The following is a 22,558-nucleotide window of genomic DNA, read 5'->3' as shown; positions in this document are numbered from 1 at the left end:
AAAGGGAGCGAAAAAAAAAAAGGAAGGAAGTCATAAATGGGATTTATAAAGAGACACTTTTATATTGAATTCTGAGAACCACATTTTACAGAACATGAATGCTGACCCACTCTAAAAGGATTTGCTGGAAATTTAATTTAGAGTCTGTGGCTAAAAGGGCACCTTTAAAAGCTGGCATTTGTATTTATTCACCTATGTTATACAAAGATATTTTCATCAATAGTAAGTGGCATGTACGAGTCTCAAAGGCTGCCAAATTACATCTCTTCTGAACAGTTCAGTATTTTTTTTAAAAAGCACCATGCAGAAGGGTAGAATTGTAATACAATGGTTTAATTTTTCATTTTACCTTCCCCATGCTTTGTCAGAGGTAGTAAAGCCATCAAAAGAATAATAAATGTAAGATAAACACAGATGTCACAAATATTTCATGACTTCTTCTGCTGCTCCTTCAAAGCTGGAATTGTTCCATTCTCCTCAAATCATCACCATCACATCTCACAAAGATGATGTCTAAATATTAAAATTATTTTTCATGGCTAAAAATTATTAGAAACACACTTGACCATTTTTGGTCCATATTGCAGGATAATATGGCTTTGATATTAAACATGTGCTTTGCTGAAGGAGGTAATAATCCCCCTTTGCAACTGCCCAGGTAACGCATTTCTGCACAAATCAACTGAGAAATAAGTCTCTTATTGTTCTGTTAGGTAAAAATGTTCATATGAAGATATTTATGGGGGATGGAACAGCAATACCTCCTCTCATGTCATGTTTCTGATTTTACTTAATACTTTTTTTTTTCTGCCACGTTAATACACACCTCAAAGAAGCTGCTTTCATAAGGGGCAAATTCTATGAGAGAAAACATGTTGCACAGAATTTATTGCAGGCATGATGGCTTGGATTGGAGAGGTAGGCTGTAGTATTTGATCCTTCAGTCAGTGGTTCAAATCCAACCATCTGATGGCTGTGCAGTACCTTAGATAGAATGAATATAATCATCATTTAGTTCCCAGTGGCTCGGTGTCCACATCAAAAAATATCATCACACCTGGCCATTGTGTTAGTAGGATTACTAAAGAGGTCATATATTGAATGGGCCTAGATAGAGTACACTGGATGTAATTCTTTATAGTGAGCGCTGAGGTCCATTGACAGGCAGTTGGGGAAGCTGCCTGTATTGTACTTGTTCTGTAGCTAAAAAGTTTATTCTCAGTGCTATCAATCCAGCATGTTTTATAAAGACAAGAGTTGAGTGAATTTTTTAAAAGAAAAAAAATCCATTCCATTATGAAAACATGGGAGGAAAAATTACGGAAGTGTCCAGTCAATATGATCTTTAAGGGAAAGAAAAATGTACTAATATAATTGTAGCACTTAAGAATTCTTTTTAAAAATAAAATAAATACATCAGCTCTTCTATGCTGATCTGTTCAACCTGACTCCTCTTTTCTGTTGTTTTTTGTTTGTTTTATTGGTTTTTTTTCTCTTGATTGGAATTTACAGGAATTAGTTTGTATTTCATTTGCGTGAAACAGCTTTATTTATGCTAAACATGGCCCCAGTATTAATTTCTTTAATGGTGAATCTCCTGCTATCTCTGCATCTGTGAGTGACTGCAGAGATAAATGATTACATTAAAAAAAAAAAAAGTAAAATATACCAAAAAAAAAACCCAACACCAAATGGGTGCAGTGCTCCTGAATTACACAAGGGGTGGTATGCCTTGTTTCTTAACCACAATGGAAGCCCTTTTCAAGCATTCTTATTGCATTCATTAATTTGTTTATCAAAGACATATTCTTACAGGCTACCTGGTTAAGCTTGACAGCTTGTTTACAATGAACCAAGAGCAATTCCCAAACACCCGTGGCATGCTGCAGAATTTCAACACAAATAACATCAAGTCTAAGATAGGGCTCACATGGGACAATGCAGGCGGATTGAGGAGGAATATAGTTCCCACTGTTAACATATTTAAACCCAGAAAATAATTTGACATATCTAGCAAGAAAACAAATAGGAGAAATGGAAGCAGTTCTTGTGAAATTTTTATCATATGAGCCCTGTCTGAAAACAAAAAAAAGGCATGTTCCTACTTTCTTTAGAAAGAATAATTCTGCGAATCATCATAGTATGCTCTTGAATGTTGTGATGGGAAGGGATGCTAATTCTTTGTCAAGTTAGCTGTATGAAATTGTTCATCTATAGGTTGACACAGCCTTGCTGCAATTAGGGTGATCTTTTCCTAAACAGTGTTCTCTCAGCTTTGTGAATGTATATATTTGTTCTTTCAGTTTATATATTGTGCTTATCAAAAATGAAATAAAAAAATTCATAATAAAAACCTTTTACCAAAGATCTAAGTTGATGCAGTGTCATCGGAAACTTTCACATCCTATAACAGCATCACTGCCCCGCCTCGCCACTTCATTGAAATCTTGGGTGAATAGATATGCTTTACAGTGTGCCCTGAAGTGTACCCAGCAGATGTAAGCGCTACTGGCCAAAGCATGGAAGCGAATTCCAAGCTTGAGGTCCAGCCACTGAAAATGTGTCACTGGCTCCCCCCAGACATACAAATCTAGGGACTGTCAGTTCAGGCGCCACCACTGATCTCAGCTGCCACTGTGTAATATGAATATCTCTAGATGGATGGTTAATTTCTTCTGGAGCTGGCAAGGCTAAATCCTGTGTGCATACCAATTGTTTTTTTAATATAATACTTGATATATTACTGCATTGCAGTTCAGAATGCTTTGTCTAACTATATCTTACAAGATTTGCAGTCTTCGGCAGGGGCTGGGGTGGGGGTTGTCATTTCAACTTTGTCATAATGCTACAAACTCATGACTCATTAAAAGGAATGAAATGTTTGAATGAAATGAACTTTTAACTTATTAAACTTTGACCTAAAGTTTGTGATAGTTATTAAAAGTATTGGGTTCATTCCCTGGTTGCATGTTTATTATTTAAAAGATATGCGGGGGGGGAGGAGATTAAAGCTAGATGTTGCTTCTGGAAGTCTTTGGTATAAACTTAGAAGTTTACATCTTCTCTTGTGAAATTGCATCATGTTAAAAATGAACTGGGCGGGGGAGGGGGAAGTAATTAATGTATTCAGCAAACCCACAGCAAAATTGCACAAGTACTCATAATTTGAGTATTTTGTATTTAAGATTTCTATCTGTTGTGAGTCTGTAAAATAGACATCCCATTGCTGAACAATATTTCTCAGACTCCTCTTAAAAGCTCAATGGATGGCTCTGACGACAAGTGAAGCTTTTATTAAATTACTTAATGATGGGGAAGGATGAATCTTCACCTAAATGTGAACTAAACCTTTCATGGATTAGAAAAAGTTCAGTTAATAGATATTATCTTTTGGGGGGGTCCTCTGTGCTTTGTCTATACCGCCCTAAGGTAAAAGCCTCCAACCACCATGAAGCTGCTGTGGTACTCCTGGCACTGGTAATTTCACCCAAGATTGCTGCTTGCTGGAAAATTTTCAGTTTCATGGCTTGATTGCACACCCATCCTTTTGGGTGCTTACTTGGAGCTCTGCTTCTTGTCAGGTTCACTTATTGCTTTTCAATATAACAGAAAAGACAATTTGATTAAATGAAAGCCCCTTCAATTTTGTGGATCCCCTCATCTTCTAGTCTCAACAATTTACCTGTAATAATTCAACTTACTCATGTGTGAAAATATGTGCAGGGGTTTTAGTACAATATCCCTGAGAATTTGTATGAGTTTGCTGTGTTTAATCACTGTTTCTAAAACATTCAGATGTGATGTGACTCTTTCTGCCCATTGCAGGCGGCTTCACTCCAATTACCTGTATTGTGACTGCCACCTGGCTTGGCTGTCTGACTGGCTGCGTCAGAGACGCTCGATTGGGCAGTTCACATTCTGCATGGCACCCGTGCACCTACGGGGTTTTAATGTGGCGGATGTTCAGAAAAAGGAATACGTCTGCTCTGGTATGACACTGATTATTCATTTATCTATCTTCTGACATTTTTATAATGAAGTTCACACAAAAGCACTGAATGAAGTATTATTATTAATCCCATTTAAATGTCATTCCGTGCCAGTGTTGATTCAGTCATATCACTGCTAAACTGTTTGCTAATATTGTAAATTATTATTATTTGTTCAGTCTCATATGAAGTGTTGAACTATTCTGTTCTCAAATTCTTTTCTCAGCTGTAGTGTTAGAAATGATTTTAATGTGAAAGGACAATTAAATAGTAGTAATTTGGCATTTCTCAGGGGAAAATCTCTCTAATCTCTACAGCTGACTAGTTTACAAAGGGAAAGGATTAGTAAATGCTGATCTGGATACATTGCTGTTTTTCCAGTATGAGGTTTGATCCAGTGGGAATCGGGTCTATTTATGAAGGCTTGGACTATAAGTCCAGATGTCTGTCCCAGTCTCTGAAACTTCATTTGTGACTTGAAATCAAGACATTGAACATCTCTCTGCCTAATTTTCCTTACTGGTAAAATGGGCATGATCATACGTGTGTGTGTGTGTGTGTGTGTGTGTGTGTGTGTGTGTGTGTGTGTGTGTGTCTGCCTAATTTTCCTTACCAGCAAAACGGGCATGATCATTATCTATCTATCAATCTGATGAAGTTTTATCAGTGTATTATTATTAAAATGCTGTCACTGATTTTTGTGACCAAATGTGTATTTGTACCACCTGATGACTGGGGTTGTATGCAACATGAGGTGAGCTCAGGTTAGATGATAATCTTTACTTATCATAGCATTTTATATATTTATACCCTTTTTCAAATATTAAGTAACATTGTCCCTTTGAGGTGAGGAAGTATTATTATCCCTATTTTACAGGTGGTGAAACTAGATACTGAGAGGCTGAGTGAATTGCCCAAAGTGTCTCAACAAGCTGTAGTCAGCACTAGGAGTAGAATGCAGGAGTCACTTATTCCTGACTCTGTGCTCATATGACTACGAGATCCTGCATTACGAAAACCTATTATCCGGAATTGCTGGCAGTGTCAGCAGAAAGGCCAAGGACTGAATGATCTTAGATAACGTTTTCCCTTTGCTGTTAGAGGTTGTCCATCAGAACTGAGGCACATTAGTGTGGTAGTGTGCAGAAGCTTGAAATGGTGTTGGTGATTGTGTTCTCTGGGCTGTCACTCTGGTCCCTTACAGCAGTAATACAGTCATAATAGTATTAGATGGCAAGGACAGAGATGTGCTTATGCTCACCTCCTGCTCTCATAGGAAGCTTTGACAATTGGGTGCGTTACCCTCATTCATGTGATCTGTGCTTTGAGATGTAGAGGAAGGTAAACCCACCACCCACATGCTGTGTAACTGTCTGTGCAGGATGAATCCCTTTTTACATCAAGTTTGCCAGTCAGTTTAACCACAGGCATGTAAGCCAAACTTAAAGAAAAAAAAAGCTATGCATATACATATAGAGAGCGCTACTGAGACCCTCTGAGAAGTCTGAAGAGCTTGAGTCAAACATCAGGAAAAGCCCCATTTTAGAGAGAGATTATGTTCTTTTATAGGTGCTTTAACCCTGACCTTAGAAGAAAGCAGTGCTAAAACTTGCACTATCTGACCTAAATAGTACAGTACAAATAACTCCGTTTTTTAGTTATTTTTATATATGGTTTGATCAAGGAGAGAAAATGAGAGAACTACAAAAGGGAGAAGACAAGAATTTGTCAAATGCATCCGATGAAGTGAGCTGTAGCTCACGAAAGCTTATGCTCTAATAAATTTGTTAGTCTCTAAGGTGCCACAAGTACTCCTTTTCTTTTTGCGAATACAGACTAACACGGCTGCTACTCTGAAACCGTCAAGTTCTTGTGTGCTTTTGTACAAAATGGCTGTTGCCTTCTATGGGGCCACTTGGCAGTGCTGTGCCATAGGGGTCAGTGTCAGCTGTATGAAATGTAATTGTGGTGGTTGCACTAGGAACATTTGAGAAATGGCTGGTGCTCAGGTGATGGCTGTGGGGGCAGGCACATCTGCAAGCTTTTCCCCATTATTGTATTAATTTGTGACCACAAGTGAGAGGTAAATAGTTTGTCGGACAAGGGTTTGATCAAAGTCTTAAGTGCATTATTGATAATCAGTTAGTTTAAAAAATTAGAGATGGGCATGGTGTGTAGCAGAGACATAGGAAACAAGGCCCCTGCACGAAGGATCACGCTTGGCCTCGTTTTCATGTAGTTACCATGGACTTCAGTTGGATTTGTGGATGCCCAGCACTTCTGAAAAGCAGGCCATTAAAATCTAAATTACAAAGATAAGACGAGACTGAGTGCAACAGGTCATGGTGGAGGAGGAGAAAAAAAAAGTGGGTAAGGAAATTGTTCTTGACAGAGCCTCGTTTTACTAGGGAAGTTATAAAAAAAAAAAAAAAGTAAAGAACTCAACAACTGGTGCTTCCAGAAAAACAGCACTGTGCAGTGAAACAAAAGGAGATGTTTAAATCAGGAGAGCTAAGGTATAACTGGACTGTGAGGAACTCCTCCCTAGCGGAAAAAATACCTGCCAGATTAAATAGTGTTCTGTATTAGCCATGCATCCCAAAAGAGGAAGGGAAGTGCAGTTGAATGATGGGGAGATAGAATGACTAAGGAGTCCTCTCTGGTTCCCTATCAGGTAACTCTCTTTATTTAAAAAACAAAACAAAACAAACAAAACCACACACAACAAAAAGCCTTCAGCTAGTCCTGAGAACGCATTTCTTAGCCCACAATTGTAAATGATGTGTGATGAAATGGAAATCTACAAGAGTTCATCACAGGGGAAGATTTAGCACAGAATCCCATTTTACTGCCCACTTGTTTAAAAAAAACAAAAAAACCAACAACAATCCGTGTGCACAGTTTGCTGAAGATGCCCCTGATTTATACATTCTAAAGAACATCTTAAACCTTGGCCCCACTGTTTCACATGTCAACTTCTCCTCCCTGAATTTACAGACTAGTTTAGTCATTGTTTGACTATGAAGTTTACTGGATCTTAATATAGAGCAACTTCAGATCAGACCGGTACAAGACGATGGTGCTGTGCAGGCCTTGTCCCACTGTGAATGTACTTTATATAAGGATATGAACAACAGTAACAAGCCCCAAAGTTCAGTTGAGTTACACCAGACTAAAACTGGAATGAGAGGAGAATCAGTCCCAGAGAGTCAAACTTCTAATCTGTTCTGACTAATGCAGCTGACAGTGATTTTAAGGAAACATTGAATTGATTCAAATCTAATCTGGGAATCTAAAGTTCCTGATTCCTATGATAAAACTCTGTGTGAGGTGTAATACGGAGGGTAATGCAGTATCTCTATCCCATTACTGCCTCTTACCACAACACCAAGAGCCAGAGCAAGGAAGGAAAGGTTGTTTGGTTGCTAAGAAGAGATCTAGCAGTGCTAAAATCATAGCTATTAATCTCTGGCCAGGGCTTCTAGAAGCACTAGACTGATTTAATCATTTTTTTTTACTTCATGGAATGTTGTTAAGGAGAAAAACAACAATGAAAAACTAATGTAAATAAACACTCCATAGGCTAGATATCATGATAGAACATTCAAAAAATGCCAAGAGAAAAGCAGGGGAAAATACTCTGCTTATATTTCATTTATAGACTATAAATATATAGAATTATCTGCTACTTACAACATGTTATCTGGAGGTACTGTTAGCTGGTAAAAGTGGTAAACCCCTGAAAAAAAAGAAGGAATGTAGATTAAAGACAAATAAAGAGAAAAAGGAGATGAGTGGGGCATCTTATCAAGTGATGCACTTAATTATGCAGGCCTTGCTCCTACTGAGCAGCAACAATAATTTCAGAGGGAGCAGGGAAGATTTTCTCTCCTTCCCCCACCACTGGTTGATCTCAATTCCTGCAGGGATGGGGTTAGCAATGCCCCCTACAACTGTCCAAATTTTAATGGTCATGGGAATCAGGGATTTTTCTCGTTTTTTTGGATGTGGTTTTGTGTGTGTGGTTGGTTGGTTGGTTGGTTGGTTGATTTGCAAAGCTTCAGTTCAGGCTGCTTTGCTATCCTCCGTTTACCACTAAATACCAGATCTCAGTATTTTTATCATTTGCCAACTTTTTATCAACTTGACTATTTTCTCCAGCTTTTGCCCATTTCTATGTGAGTGAGTTGTGGGTTAAATTAGCCAATAATACCTTTTTTTATCTCTGAGATAGGGTTTTAGCCCCTTTGAGACCCCCAAGAGTACTGGTAAACATTATTACACCAGATTCTGGCAAAACTGCAGGACTTAACACTGTGTTTGGTTCTGTTCTCTTAAAGCCTTTTGAGAAAATCAGGATCTGAATCTATTCTTGGTGCCCTTCAATGACATTTCAAAAGGATTTTCAGCTCCTACTAAACAACTCTTGTCACCACCAGCTTTAACTGAGATCTAGTTTAAAGAAACATTTCAGTGGGTACTATTCTTTACCAATGGGGCCTTATTTTAGAGGGTCTACCTTTAGGAGACTTAGGGTAGCGTGTTTTGGGGGATTCTTGCAGTACTGCTGTCTACACTGAACTTTTCCTCTGGTTAAATGGAGGGCTTCTATTTCTGGGGCTGTCAGACTCACATTTTTGTTAATGCTAATCCCAAACACAAAAGTTAAGCACCCACCCAGAACTAGTAAAAAGTAAAAGCCACAAAGATAAATTGTGTGTGTGTGTGTGTGTGTGTGTGTGTGTGAGCATTCTTGAACCTTTTATCATACACCAACACACTTTCAAATACTTAACAGATCAGTACAGGGTGTTCTTGTTTAGACCTTCTGAAGCATCCCTATTTGCATTCTTATTGCTAATTTTAATAACAGTTGCAGACACACTGTTTTAGAATAAGAAGTCCTGGTTGTGGTTGACCCAGGATGATGACGGAGACTTTTAAAATAGGGGACTGTGGGGAGACATCACTGGTAAAACCGGGTGTTGATGTGGGGAAGGTGGGTAAAATGCTAAATAACTTGGCCTTGACTAAATGTGTGAAAACTTGTGAAGTTTTTCTCATGTGAAAACTGTTTCAGGTGCAAAGTTTATGCAAGATATAGGACTGTGCCTGCAGGGCCCTTTTCAATAAGCTGTTACTGGAGTGTCAGATGACTTCTGCTTCTTGTTTTTCATGAAGAGCTACGTTCTGGGGCAGAAAAAAACATATATTTAAAAAAAATCTCACCCTGTTGCTTCTTGCTTACTCCCAGGATCTATCCCTACTAACCTGCAAAGTGAAGAGATCTTTCAGTACCATGGTAGCTCTGTTAGGAAGGTGCACATTTAAAAGGAAAGCAAAATTTAATAAAAACAGCATGTAGACTTCATTGATTAGGGCCAACTGAAAACCTGGACAGAAATGCTAGAAACCTGGCCAGGACATAGCACTTTGGACAGTGAACCTTTGCCCTTGTAAGATAGATAGATATATATAGATATATATAGATATATCTATATATATATATATATATATATAGATATATATATTTTGCAGAGACAGAAAACTAAATGGCCTCCTAGAGCAGTGATTCTCAAACTAGGGCCGCCGCTTGTTCAGGGAAAGCCCCTGGTGGGCCAGGCCGGTTTGTTTACCGGCCACGTCCGCAGGTTCAGCCAATCGCGGCTCCCACTGGCCGCGGTTTGCCGCTGCAGGCCAATAGGGGCTGCAGGAAGCAGCGCGGGTCAAGGGATGTGCTGGCCGCCCTTCCTGCAGCCCCCATTGGCCTGGAGCACCGAACCGCGGCCAGTGGGAGCCGTGATTGGCCGAATCTGTGGACTTGGCAGGTAAACAAACTGCCCCGGCCCGCCAGAGGCTTTCCCTGAACAAGCGGCGACTCTAGTTTGAGAACCACTGTCCTAGAGGATCAAAAACCTACTAGTGAAAAGTATCAATGCTTATCAAGTAGCTTTCAAATGTCAGTCCCAATGGCCCCCTCGTCTGTTATAAAAGTGACCTGTTTGTTTCAGCTTGTTGTTTTAGCAAGAACATCTTTATCTAGATGATACATTGACATGTGTAGAATAGTCAGCAATCCATTCTGTTACTGCTTAGCCCAAGACTTAGTGAGACCCTGTGTGATAATGCTAAGTTGGGAGTCTAGAGTAAAAGGGAAAACTGCAAGATTTCGTCTTTGACTTCTAGCCTGAATCAGGATCAGTGCTACAGGTAGGCACACAGGCAAAGGCCAAAGTGCCTAATTTTTAGGGGAGGCTGCTGGGACTGCTCTGCCCAGGTCGCACCACAGGGTAGCAGCAGCCTTGGGCACTAAAGTACTATCACCAGTCCTGGCCTGAATAATTAATTCCCTGTACATTCATGACAGCAGAGTCCTGCCTCTTCTCTGCTGTGAGGGACACTGTACTACATAGTGTGAAACAATAGAAATATTTACTCTAAATACAGCAGAGCCGGTTTCTGTGCAAGGAAGTCAATGTAATCCACAATTGGCTGGCCAAGCTCTGCTTTTGAATGTGCTCACAAGAAGCTAATTGTGAGCCCCATGCATACATCAAGGGCTAAATTTGATCCAAAGTAGCTCCCATTACTAGCTCTGTTACTACGATTTCTTTGGAGATCATGACTGAAAATTGTCCTTAAACTATAGTCAGATTATATGGAATAGAGTAGCATCAGAGTACTCTCTCTTATTTATTTCTCTCTGCTTGTTATGTTCACTGATTTTGCCATGGATTTTTTCCTCTTAAGCAGAATTCTGTAAAAGTAGTGTTATTGCTTGTTTAATGATTCTGGATTGAACTATAATCATACAGGAAGTCAGCTTTTGAGCCATTACTCCAAGAGTGCTAATGTAATTACATTTTTGTCTTGGTGTCTAAGTCTGTTGGCTTCTTTTATTACTAATACACTAATAGTATTTCAGTATACAGTGGAAGTGCTACATTTACTTGTGTTTAATGGAATGCCATTCTGAAGCTGTATTTCACTTCCAGTAATATTGCTGAGTAGGGAAGAATGAAGTTGGACTTCAAACTCTTGTAAGCATTTGACTTAAGCACATGGGCAGCCTCTTCATTTTTATCTCCTTGACTCCCTTGACTTGACAATCCATTTTCTGCTCACCATTTGTGTCCTCTGCTGCTTATTTAGAAACCTGTATCTATGCTGTTTAACAATGCATATGAAATTAGGGAAAATACGTGAAAATTCCAGTGCATGTGTGACTGACACACACTTAGTTACATGGAATCTGTGTCCGCTCTCTCTGAATTTAAATTAGCTTTAAAACTCAAACAGTATTATTGGGACTCATTTTACTGCTACCTTTGGTTGAAGTATAGAATGATGCTTGTAGGAAATTGGTGATGTCATAGACTTCTCACTTGGTATGAGCCAAATCCTGCCACCCTGACTCATTCAAATAGTTACATTGGCTTTAATGGGATTACTCAACACTGATTCCATTGAGGATTCCAGGAACAAAATATGCCTGTTTAAGGCCCTCATCCAGAGCAGTACCTCCTTTGGACTTGTGTTGTGTTGGAAGGGCACAACAACCCAGGCTTATGCAACACAGGGCAGAATGGTGGAAGTCTAACACTCACAGAAGAGTAAATGCCCCACTTGGCTCATGGATGCTCATAAGGAACTGTCTGTACTCTATCTCAGCCAGAAGAGTGCATGCAAGCAAAGCTCGGAATAGTTAAGTTGTTGAAGAGGCAGACTTTGTGAAAGTGATGGACTTTCACAGACATTCCCAACGGGGTAAGTAGGAGGGAAAAGCCAAGAGTCAAGAGATCGAGAAGACACGCCGTCCGTGTTCATGATGAATGGCTCACCCGGTTCTGTCTGTTTTGCTCTGTACGTGGAGGGGAGACATTTCACCATTAGGAAACAGTGGCCATTCAAAACAAGTAGCATAGTTGTTTTAGGAAATCAAAGAGAGACAAATTTATTAATTTCAAACTTAGTTAAAATTGTAATACAGATCATGTAGTTGTATTTAACCCAGATACCAGGACTGGTATCTCTAACCTTGTGAAAAATATCTTAGAGCCATTTAATTACTCACAAGTGGTCAAGGATCACATTTTCATAATGGATCCAAACGTTGCACCAATGTACCACTTTGTTTACTAATCAATAACTTTGCATCCGCCAAACTTGCAATTATTTTAAACCTGTCATAGCTCTTTACCCAGTAAATTCATCTTGTCAGGTTTATATTCAAGCTAGCAGAACCTCTGAAAAAACAAGAAGCATTTTGTAGGTTTCTATTAAAACAATTGGTTAGGTGAAGCAGGACTAAACTGAAACCTACTTCTGTGTTTAATTAATGCGCCGTAACTGGACGTCAGTAAAAATGAGATTTGGTTTATTTATTCATTTCAGAGCTTAATTTAAATGCCCATGGCATTTAAATCATTCATTTATAATCTACAACTGTTCTGTTCTAATTTCAATTTCAGTCTATTGGCTGCTCTTAAAAGAAAACTCTTAATTTTTTTCTTAATTAACTTAATCTTAGTTTCTTAATTTGAAAACAGAAATTAACTTTTCTCAGTAAACTTCAAGGTCCTAAGTCTCCTCTCTCTCCCTCCATAACCTATGGACTTTGATTCTAAAACAAAATGCTGCAATTTAGCATACAAAATACCAAATACTAAAATTATTAGAGCTGCCATCCTGTTTCTTGAGAGATAGATGAGAACTATCCTTTTTGTCAGCCTGATGACTGATCTAATTGTGCATATTTTTAGTATGAAGGGTATTGAGATTTATCTATCTATTTATAGAAAGAGATAGATATAGATATATATAAAGGAATGAAGTGAGTTCTAATATCCATAAAGTTAAATATGCAATTAACTTGGAGAAGCAGAGCGGCAGTATCTCTCTGAGTTGTAGGTAGTAGTTGGAACCCCCGTCATATGGTGATCCCTTCTTGGGGTGCCTTCTTGTGGCAGGCAGGGGCATGACGGGGGCACCTCCCTCAGTTTCTCCTTTCTTCTGGAGTAGGCAGTAATGCCATATAAGGTTTCAGAGTATAAATAGCCATTTGTGGGGTTAATTTATTACAAAAAAATCCCCCAACCATAATTCAAATCTCCACAGCATCATCCAAACAATACATTCAGTTTTTCAAGTTCCAGCAATTCATCAGCACCCGAAGCACAGCTCAGGAGTCTCTCGCCATGCTGCAGCTCTTCTTTACAGCTCTGCAGTCTCCAATACAGCTCCAGTATTTCTCACCAAGCTCCAGCTCCCAGGTACTGCTCCGGCATTTCTCATGCCTCACCCCAACCCCTTTAGCTGAGATGTTTCTTTGCCCTCTTTCTTTCCTGTATCGTTCCAGATCTTACTCAGAGACATCAATGGGTTCCTCGCCATCATTCCCCAGCCTTCAGCTCTCCAGCTCAGAGAGCCAGTAGGCATCTCCCTCTGCTGCAGTCAGCCTTCAGCCACCACCCCACACCCCTGCCCCAACCTTTTTTGGCCCTGCCTCTCTGGCCTTGGGAAGTTTATAGGTGACCCTCCCCACAACTACCTTCCTGCTTTCTGCTTTCACCAGCCTGGTCTGGCTTCATTGCTCACTAAGGAGCTCTCACTTCTCCTCCCTCAGAGTCATCCCTTCCCTGAAGCTCTCAGCCCAGCTCTACTCTTCTTCTGAGCTCTCTCCCTCTCTGGACTTTGGGTTCTGAACTCTCTTACCCTTGGGTTGCTTCCCATTTATAACTCCGAGGGTAGCCCTGCCCTCCTCATTACACCAAACTAGGGAACACCTGGACTGGAACAGGAAAGCTGGGCCCAATAGTACTTTGGGGGTGAGTTACCCTGTTATAGCCCTGTATGCTATGGTCATGTGTTTTGGTAACACTCACCTGGTATGTAGCTTACCAAACTATTAGCTACCACAAGCCATAGAGCTCTTAAGATGTTAAGAGTAACATGAAGGGTTTCTACAGGTATGTTAGCAACAAGAAGAAGGTCAAGGAAAGTGTGGGCCCCTTACTGAATCGGGGAGACAACCTAGTGACATAGGATGTGGAGAAACCTAATGTAGCCAATGCTTTTTTTGCCTCTGTCTTCACGAACAAAGTCAGCTCCCAGACTACTGCACTGGGCAGCACAGTATTGGGAGGAGGTGACCAACCCTCTGCGGAGAAAGAAGTTGCTCAGGACTATTTAGAAAAGCTGGACGAGCACAAGTCTTTGGGGCTGGATGCACTGCATCCGAGGGTGCTAAAGGAGTTGGCGGATGTGATTGCAGAGCCAAATTTGAAAACTCATGGTGATTGGGGGAAGTCCCAGATGACTGGAAAAAAGCTAATGTAGTGCCCATCTTTAAAAAAGGGAAGAAGGAGGATCCGGGGAACGACAAGCCAGTCAGTCTCACTTCAGTCCCTGGAAAAATCATGGAGCAGGTCCTCAAGGAATCAATTCTGAAGCACTTAGAGGAAAGGAAAGTGATCAGGAACAGTCAGCATGGATTCACCAAGGGCAAATCATGCCTGACTAACCTAATTACCTTCTATGACGAGATAACTAGTTCTGTGGATGAGGGGGAAAGCAGTGGATGTTTTATCCCTTGACTTTAGCAAAGCTTTTGATACGGTCTCCCACAGTATTCTTCCCAGCAAGTTAAAGAAGTATGGATTGGATGAATGGACTATAAGGTGGATAGAAAGCTGGCTAGATTATCTGGCTCAACGGGTAGTGATCAATGGCTCCATGTCTAGTTGGCAGCCGGTATCAATCGGAGTGCCCCAAGGGTCGGTCCTCGGGCCAGTTTTCTTCAATATCTTCATTAATGATCTGGAGGATGGTGTGGATTGCACCCTCAACAAGTCTGCAGATGACACTAAACTGGGAGGAGTGGTAGATACGCTGGAGGGTAGTGATAGGATACAGAGGGACCTAGACAAATTAGAGGATAGGGCCAAAAAAAAGAAATCTGATGAGGTTCAACAAGGACAAGTGCAGAGTCCTGCACTAAGGATGGAAGAATCCCATGCACTGCTACAGACTAGGGACTGAGAGGCTAGGCAGCAGTTCTGCAGAAAAGGACCTAGGGGTTACACTGAACGAGAAGCTGGATATGAGTCAACAGTGTGCCCTTGTTGCCAAGAAGGCTAACAGCATTTTGGGCTGTATAACTAGGAGCACTGCCAGAAGATCGAGGGACATGAGGCATTCGGCACTGGTGAGGCCTTATCTGGAGTACCGTGTCCAGTTTGGGGCCCCACACTACAAGAAGGATGTGAAAAAATTGGAAAGAGTCCAGTGAAGGGCAACAAAAATGATTAGGGGGCTGGAGCACATGATTTATGAGGAGAGGCTGAGGGAACTGGGATTATTTAGTCTGTAGAAGAGAAGAATGAGGGGGGATTTGATAGCTGCTTTCAACTACCTGAAAGGGGGTTCCAAAGAGGATGGATCTAGACTGTTCTCAGTGGTAGCAGATGACAGAACAAGGAGTAATGGTCTCAAGTTGCAGTGGGGGGGGTTAGGTTGGATATTAGGAAAACCTTTTTCACTGGGAGGGTGGCGAAGCACTGGAATGGGTTACCTAGGGAGGTGGGTGGAATCTCTTTCTTTAGAGGTTTTTACGGTCAGGCTTGACAAAGCCCTGTCTGGGATGATTTAGTTGGGGATTGGTCCTGTTCTGAGCAGGGGGTTGGACTAGATGACCTCCTGAGGTCCCTTCCAACCCTGATATTCTATGCTTCTAAAATATATTCTCTTGGTGGGTTTTTTTTTTGACTAGGGTAACCGCAGAAAGCTGGGAAATTCAATGCTTGATCTGAACATCCTTAGTTTGATGGTGATCTGAACCGGGGTTTGGTGAATAATTATAAAGATAAATGCCATGTGTGAAATTCAGATCCAGATCTGGATTTCTAGTACTCCAGATTCTAGGGATATTTGGATTTGGACACTTGATTAGTCTTCTTTTTAGTATGGACCGATCTCATCTGGATCACCAGCAGTGAAGATTTCTGATTAAACTCTGTCTCCATGGTGTTTCATTGTCCTGTCAGTATGCTTACACCCAAGATTCACATAGACCTGGCATGAAGTAAAAGTAACGCGAACCATCATTTAGGTGGAACTATTTAATCCAAATCATTTTTCAGACTCTCTTTACAGTTTGATTAAAGAAACCTTAAGATCAGCAGATGAATGTTGACTGAAATGGTGGTGGAATGTGTAATACAAAGATTAATAAAATTCTGCTGCATGTAAAGCAATGTTTGTCTTCTGCCAAAAATAAACAAATAAACCCAAAACAAAACAAAATACAAAAAAAAAACCACCCCACTCATTTTATTGAAATGATTCTGCAATTTATGCATGAAGTCTTTTTGCTCCAATAAGGTGCTCTGAAAACCAACAGTCAAGATCTGCTGCCATTCATTTAAAAAATGAAGAACTTATTGACTAAAAGAGACCTATAATAGATTTAGATACATGATCAAAAGATAGTCACACAAACCAGCACAAAAATGTGTGCTGCAACGGGCTATAGGTCTTAAAAACACGATACAGAGTATATTAAGCCAAACATAGAATAATGATATTATATTTACAAAATTTTTTTCTAGTTTCTGGGGGTATTTTTAATTGAATGGGGAAAATTAAACATTGCTATCGAGTATCTAGAATATGGTGGGGGAGGGGGCATGCACAGCCATCCTCCTCCTCTTGCCTTTTCGTTTATTTGGACATTTTTCTCCTTAATGAAAACTTAGTGGATTCTGTATGCTTAAAACCATGATAGTGGGTTTTTTCCTCTCCACTTCTCTGTTACATTTGTACTGAGAATAAAGGCACGGCGTCGCTTTCCCTCTATTTCATGTCCAGGTAACTCTGTGGCGGGTTAATCCCCATCTAGCCAGAAAACTCTGCTTTGTGCTTCTCAGAAAAGTTCCTCACTCCCTGTGGAAACTTGCTTTGTGGTCCCAATCCATACCCATTGAAGTCAATGGAAGGACTCGCCTTTGTTTTCTGTAGGTGTGGAATCAGGACCTTGGAATGGAGTGGATCTGAAAGGCTTCTTAGAGAACTGAGAGAAAAAGATCCCTTGTTGTTAGTTCTCCGAATCTTTACTTCGACAGCTCACTGGCCAGCAGGAATAGTGATCTGAAGTAGCTGCAAGCTTCCCACACAGAAAAACTTATACCAGAAATCTTCATGATAGTAAGCTGTAATGGGAAAATTAATTAGCACTTTTATTATTGTTGCTGCTTACTTTCCAAGCAGGGAAGGCTTGTGCTTCTGGCTTAACTCTAGCCCCTCATCCTACCCTAAATGACCCCCTGTTATGTAGATCATCTTGTATGATGTCCTATTGTGGAATACTGTGTTATACAAAATGATGAATTGAGCTCTGCTGAAGCTTTCTAGGAGATATTGAAGTTAGCTAACTTGTATGTAGTCAATTAAATGCACTAAGAGATACAGACACTTGAACACCAACTGGCAATACAAGTACAGATTTTCTGACACCACGCTCGAATGAAAAGGGTGTGTACTTCTCCTCACATAAACCACAGTGATATATTACAAGGCATATCAGTACAAACAGCATTCCCCTTCCCTCCCCCCCCCCCCCACCAACCCTCATTACAAGTCCATTCAGAAAGCATACTAGACTTGAATGTTGAAATGTTTGCGGAAAATTTGACCTAACTACCACCTTGTCTTTTCCTCATATGGAGCAAACGTTTCTCTGAAGTTCTTTTTCTTATTGTGTGCACTTCTGCCTGTCTTTGAAGACTATCAACTACTGCCTCCTATTTTCATGGTCATTGGTCTCTTTTGGAACATCACAATCAGTATGGACAGAAAACAAGGAAGGAGAAAAATAGGGTGTGATAGAGTGAATTTTCAATGTTGAAACATTTTGTTCTGATGGAAAAATAGCTAAGATCTTTGCCCCACTATAAAACAAGTAAAAGGAGCTCAGGAAACCTTTAATATGCAAAAGAGATACAGAAATTTACGGAGAAACTCAGATATTTTTGGGACACACTTTTAGAGCCTGATGCTTTGCTGGTGTAACTTGGCATAGCTCCATTTACTTTAAAGGAGTTACATTGATTCACAATAGAAGAGGATCAGCCCCATGTTTTTAAACCAGAAGAAGGGCCAAAGAAGGGTGGACTCTTATCCTGTCTGGTCTTAAATTTAGATTGTAAACTCTTTGGGACAGGAACTGTCTCTAACTATATGTTTAGATATAATAGAACAATGAGGCGCCAATGTGTTTGAGGTGTTTAGATGTTACTGCAATATAATTTATTATACACAAAAACTATGTTAAAAGAATATTATTAAGGTTGCAAAGTCAAGCACTCAGAACTTAGGATATGCCAGAATTAAGGTTGCCTATGCAACCTTAATTCAGCCCTCTTTTGCATGTACATATGGCACAGTCTTTAATTACAGGATCACATGCTACTTTTTCCACAGGATCCCTTTCTCCTTTATTGCACAGAATGCACCTGCTCAGGGGATGAATCAGGATTTTGTAAGGACTTTGTAAGACCTCTGCCTGTCTCATTTGTTGCATAAGTTTATAGGTAGTGAATGAGGCAGGGAATTGTAGAAAGGGAAAGAGGATGATATCCAAGTTAAAGCACTTGAATATTTCCATGGATAATGGACTCTATCATAGCTTATACCACAGAGTTTCTGTGTGATGTTAGTCAAATCACTTAAACATGGGTGGACACTTACTGTATGTTCCTCATTTTCTCGGTACCTGAGTTGAGACCCTTTGTCTGACTTGCGGAAGTGTTGATTACTCACAGCAGCATCTGAAATCAATGGTATCTTTGCTTTGAACATAAAAAGGCAATATATTTTCTAAAAAAATCAGTCCAAGGCAGACACCTGTCGTGCAAAATTTTATCCCAAATGATTAAAGTTTGACAAAGTTATGAGCAACTGAAAACAGGGTTTTATAATCCAAAGTTCAGGCAACCTTAATAATACGCAGTGCTATCTGCTCCACCAATAATGATAATATTCAAAAGTGAAAATTAAATTACAATTATGTAATTCTTTCATCTTAAATAGTCTGGTGTGCAAGTAATACTCAGAAAAGGCTAGTTAAAAATTGTCACTGTTCCTTTAAAAAACAAAATATGAGAAAATGTGAAATATACAGCTGTCTCAGAGGAAGTCTCTAAAATAAACCCTACTTTAATTCTGTTGGAATTGAAACCGCTATAAAAGTTGGATGAACACTTTTTTGACTCACTTTTAAGACTCTCATACCTCAAAGTATAAGTCATTGTTGATATTCTCTCTCCTTCCCTATTTTCTGACGCTTCCTATCCTCATAATATTGACAGATCAAACGAGGGATGACCATCAGATGCAATCTATTTGAGCTAATGGAAATTCAAGCACACAGATACCAATTCTCAATGGAAGCTCTGACATTTCTCAGACAGAAGGCATGAGTTTGCAGTAATTCTCTGTTCCTTTTATCAAGAGACATCCACCCTGGATGTATAAGGCCAATCACTAGCAGTTTTCATTTTGCAGCTATTGGGAACTGGATCTACATTTCAAAATCATGACATTTATAGCCATACCAACGTAAACATGTTTCTGATGTGGGATGATATGGTGCAAGTTACTTACCCCTATGCTATTTTTTTATTCATCATTGAAATTAGGTGATGTTTGTGAGTAGTATGAAAAGGCTTAGGTATTTGCATCCATCTCAAATTTGGATAATGGAGATGTTTGGAGCTGTCTTTCAGCCACTTGTGAACCCATCCAAATCTCACAAAACTTTCCAATATAATATTTATTTGCAATTAGCAGAGCTCTTAACCAGCAGTGTCTAGAAATTATTCTTTCCCAGATGCAAGAGAGCCTCCTGACCCCGCTGGTCATTGAAATAATGTTTTGTTGTGTTAAGTGCTATGTTTTGCAAGATAACTGGAAAAGTTATCTTTAGGTGTTTACACTGCATTCAAATTCTTTTCCCTACAGTGGGCATGTGGGTGTCTGTGTATAAACGCATACATATAGGACTGCTGAAAGTTGTAGGCTGTGACACAGTGTTCAAGTTAAGAACATAAGAATGGCCATACTGCGTCAGATCAAAAGTCCATCTAGCCCAGTATCCTGTCTTCCGACAGTGGCCAATGCCAGGTGCCCCAGAGGGAATGAACAGAACAGGTAATCATCAAGCGATCCATCCCATCACCCATTCCCAGCTTCTGGCAAACAGAGGCTAGGGACACCATCCGTGTCCATCCGGGCTAAAAGCCATTGCTGGACCTATCCTCCATGAACTTATCTAGTTCTTTTTGAACCCTGTTCTCGTCTTGGTCTTTACAACATCCTCTGGCAAAGAGATCCTCAGACTGACTGTGCATTGTGTGAAAAAATACTTCCCTTTACTTTGTTTTAAACCTGCTGTCTATTAATTTCATTTGGTGACCCCTAGTTCTTGTGTTATGAGAAGTAAATAACACTTCCTTATTTGCTTTCACCACACCATTCATGATTTTATAGACCTCTATCATATCCCCTATAGTCGTCTCTTTTCCAAGCTGAAAAGTCCCAGTCTTATTAATCTCCACTCATATGGCAGCCTTTCCATACCACTAATAATTTTTGTTGTTCTTTTCTGAACCTTTTCCAATTCCAATATATCTTTTTTGAGATGGGGCAACCATATCTGCACACAGTCAAAGGCTTTCTGAAAATCTAAGTACCCTATATCCACTGGAGAACCCTTGTCTACATGATTGTTACCCCCTCAAAGAATTCTAGTAGATTGGTGAAGCATGATTTCTCTTTACAAAAACCATGTTGACTCTTCCCAAACAAATTATGTCCATCTGTGTGTCAGACAATTTTGTTCTTCACTGCAGTTTCAACCAGTTTTCCCAATACTGAAGTCAGGCTTACCAGCCTGTAATTGCCGGGAACACCTCTGGAGCCTTTTTAAAAATTAGCGTCACATTAGCTATCCTCTAGTTAGTAGGCTTTGCATATTTAAGGTCTTGCTGTAATCTGGATGGCATGAAGAGGTATGTCAAAAGAAGCAGGTTATAATAATGTTTGATATTTGATGAGAACAGAATTTTTCAGACCTTCTTGACCATATTGCCGGCTACAGTTCCAATCTCTGGCTTAATATCATACACGTTTCTAATAAAACACAAACCTAAAGAATATAGAGTTTCATTTAGGACTTTCCATATGTCATCTGTAATTTGTGATTTGAATACTAAGGAGTCTATTTAGTGTTTTATAACCAGACGAATGGAATTTGTCTACTGAGCATGTTCTTCTGCTTTTTCATCACTTTAATATTTTGTCACTGCCTCTTTGTATCTCATCTAGGATTGGCCAAAAAATAAGAATTAGAAACTGAGCTTTTGACATATGGGTTCATTCCACATGGGAATCAATAGTTAGACCTTTCACATTTTTTCTTGAAAAAACATTGGAGAGAGAGAGAGTGAGACCTGCCCCTGAGAATAGCCAATAGCTCACTAGTTAGGAATGCGAGAGACCAGGTTCAAGTCCCTGTTCTTCCTGATTCAAAGCAGGGACTTAAACCCAGGCCTCCTACATCCCATGACAGTGCTCTAACCACTGGGATAGTGGCAATTCTGGGGTGGGCCTCGCCCCACTTTCCCACTCCTCCGTCTCCTCCTCTGCCCTGCCCCCAGCCCCAGTTTGGATCTGAGAAACTTTCCTGATGAAATATTTATCAAAACAAATATATTTCCATGAAAAGTTTCAGTTTCGATGGATTGGCATTTACTGATGGAAAAAGGTTCCATCAAAAATTGCCAGTCAGCCCTAATCACAGCCTGGAGGAAGAAGCTGTTTTAATGAAGCCTATGACATTGTAGCAGTTATTAGTAAGCTCTGTGCGTTTGGTTATAATCCAAAAAATGTCTTCCATCTCTATGTAATTTTTAGAAGTTTGATCAAGACCTTTCAATCATTTGTAAAATTTGAAAGGCATAAAAACTGTTTTCCACCACACAGATTTTTTCTTTATGTGTATATATGTTTGTATAGATATACACACAGACACGCACATGCACCCACCAAGTTGTCGACTTTGTACTAAAATATTGTGTGTGTGTGTGTGAGAATTGTAACATTTAGGTTAAATTTGGAGAAAGTGATAAACTTTTGGAAACTTTAATGAAAGTAAAATTAAACTTGCACTTAATGATTTGTTCAGAAGGTATACATCTAAATGTCTCATTCATAAAGCCTGACTCATATGAGTAGTTTCCTTAGATCCAGTGGGACTACTGGATTGAGTAAAGGTTTGCAGGACAGAACTCTTAATTTTTATGAGTAATTTTTTCTCTCCATCGATTGCATTACTTCGAATTGTGAAAATTAGTGTACTATCCCCATCCTTTGTAGTTTAATCAGTAATAAAATGGTTCCATCTCATAGCTAGTATGTGCAATCTCAAAAGTTTGCAAATTTCATAGAAACTGGAGAAGCAAAGGCCTACTGGGTCAGCTAGCCTTTTCTAAGGCAATGTAGGATTGTTCCTT

The 22,558-nt window shown here is 39.7% G+C and overlaps 1 protein-coding gene across 1 annotated transcript in view; it reads left to right on the top strand.

Annotated features, from left to right (window-relative positions):
• SLIT3 (slit guidance ligand 3) overlaps positions 1-22,558 on the top strand; it is a 796,449-nt gene that overhangs the window by 513,769 nt on the left and 260,122 nt on the right. Inside the window, exon 8 of the mRNA XM_038413692.2 lies at positions 3,826-3,989. Within this exon, the coding sequence (XP_038269620.1) occupies positions 3,826-3,989 (164 nt within the window). The remainder of the gene's footprint in view (positions 1-3,825; positions 3,990-22,558) is intronic.

This window comes from Dermochelys coriacea, chromosome 8 (assembly GCF_009764565.3).
Source record: "Dermochelys coriacea isolate rDerCor1 chromosome 8, rDerCor1.pri.v4, whole genome shotgun sequence".
Lineage (NCBI taxonomy): Eukaryota > Metazoa > Chordata > Testudines > Dermochelyidae > Dermochelys > Dermochelys coriacea.
The sequence above is the reverse complement of the archived record's forward strand: the minus strand, read 5'-3'. Positions and strand labels throughout refer to the sequence as shown.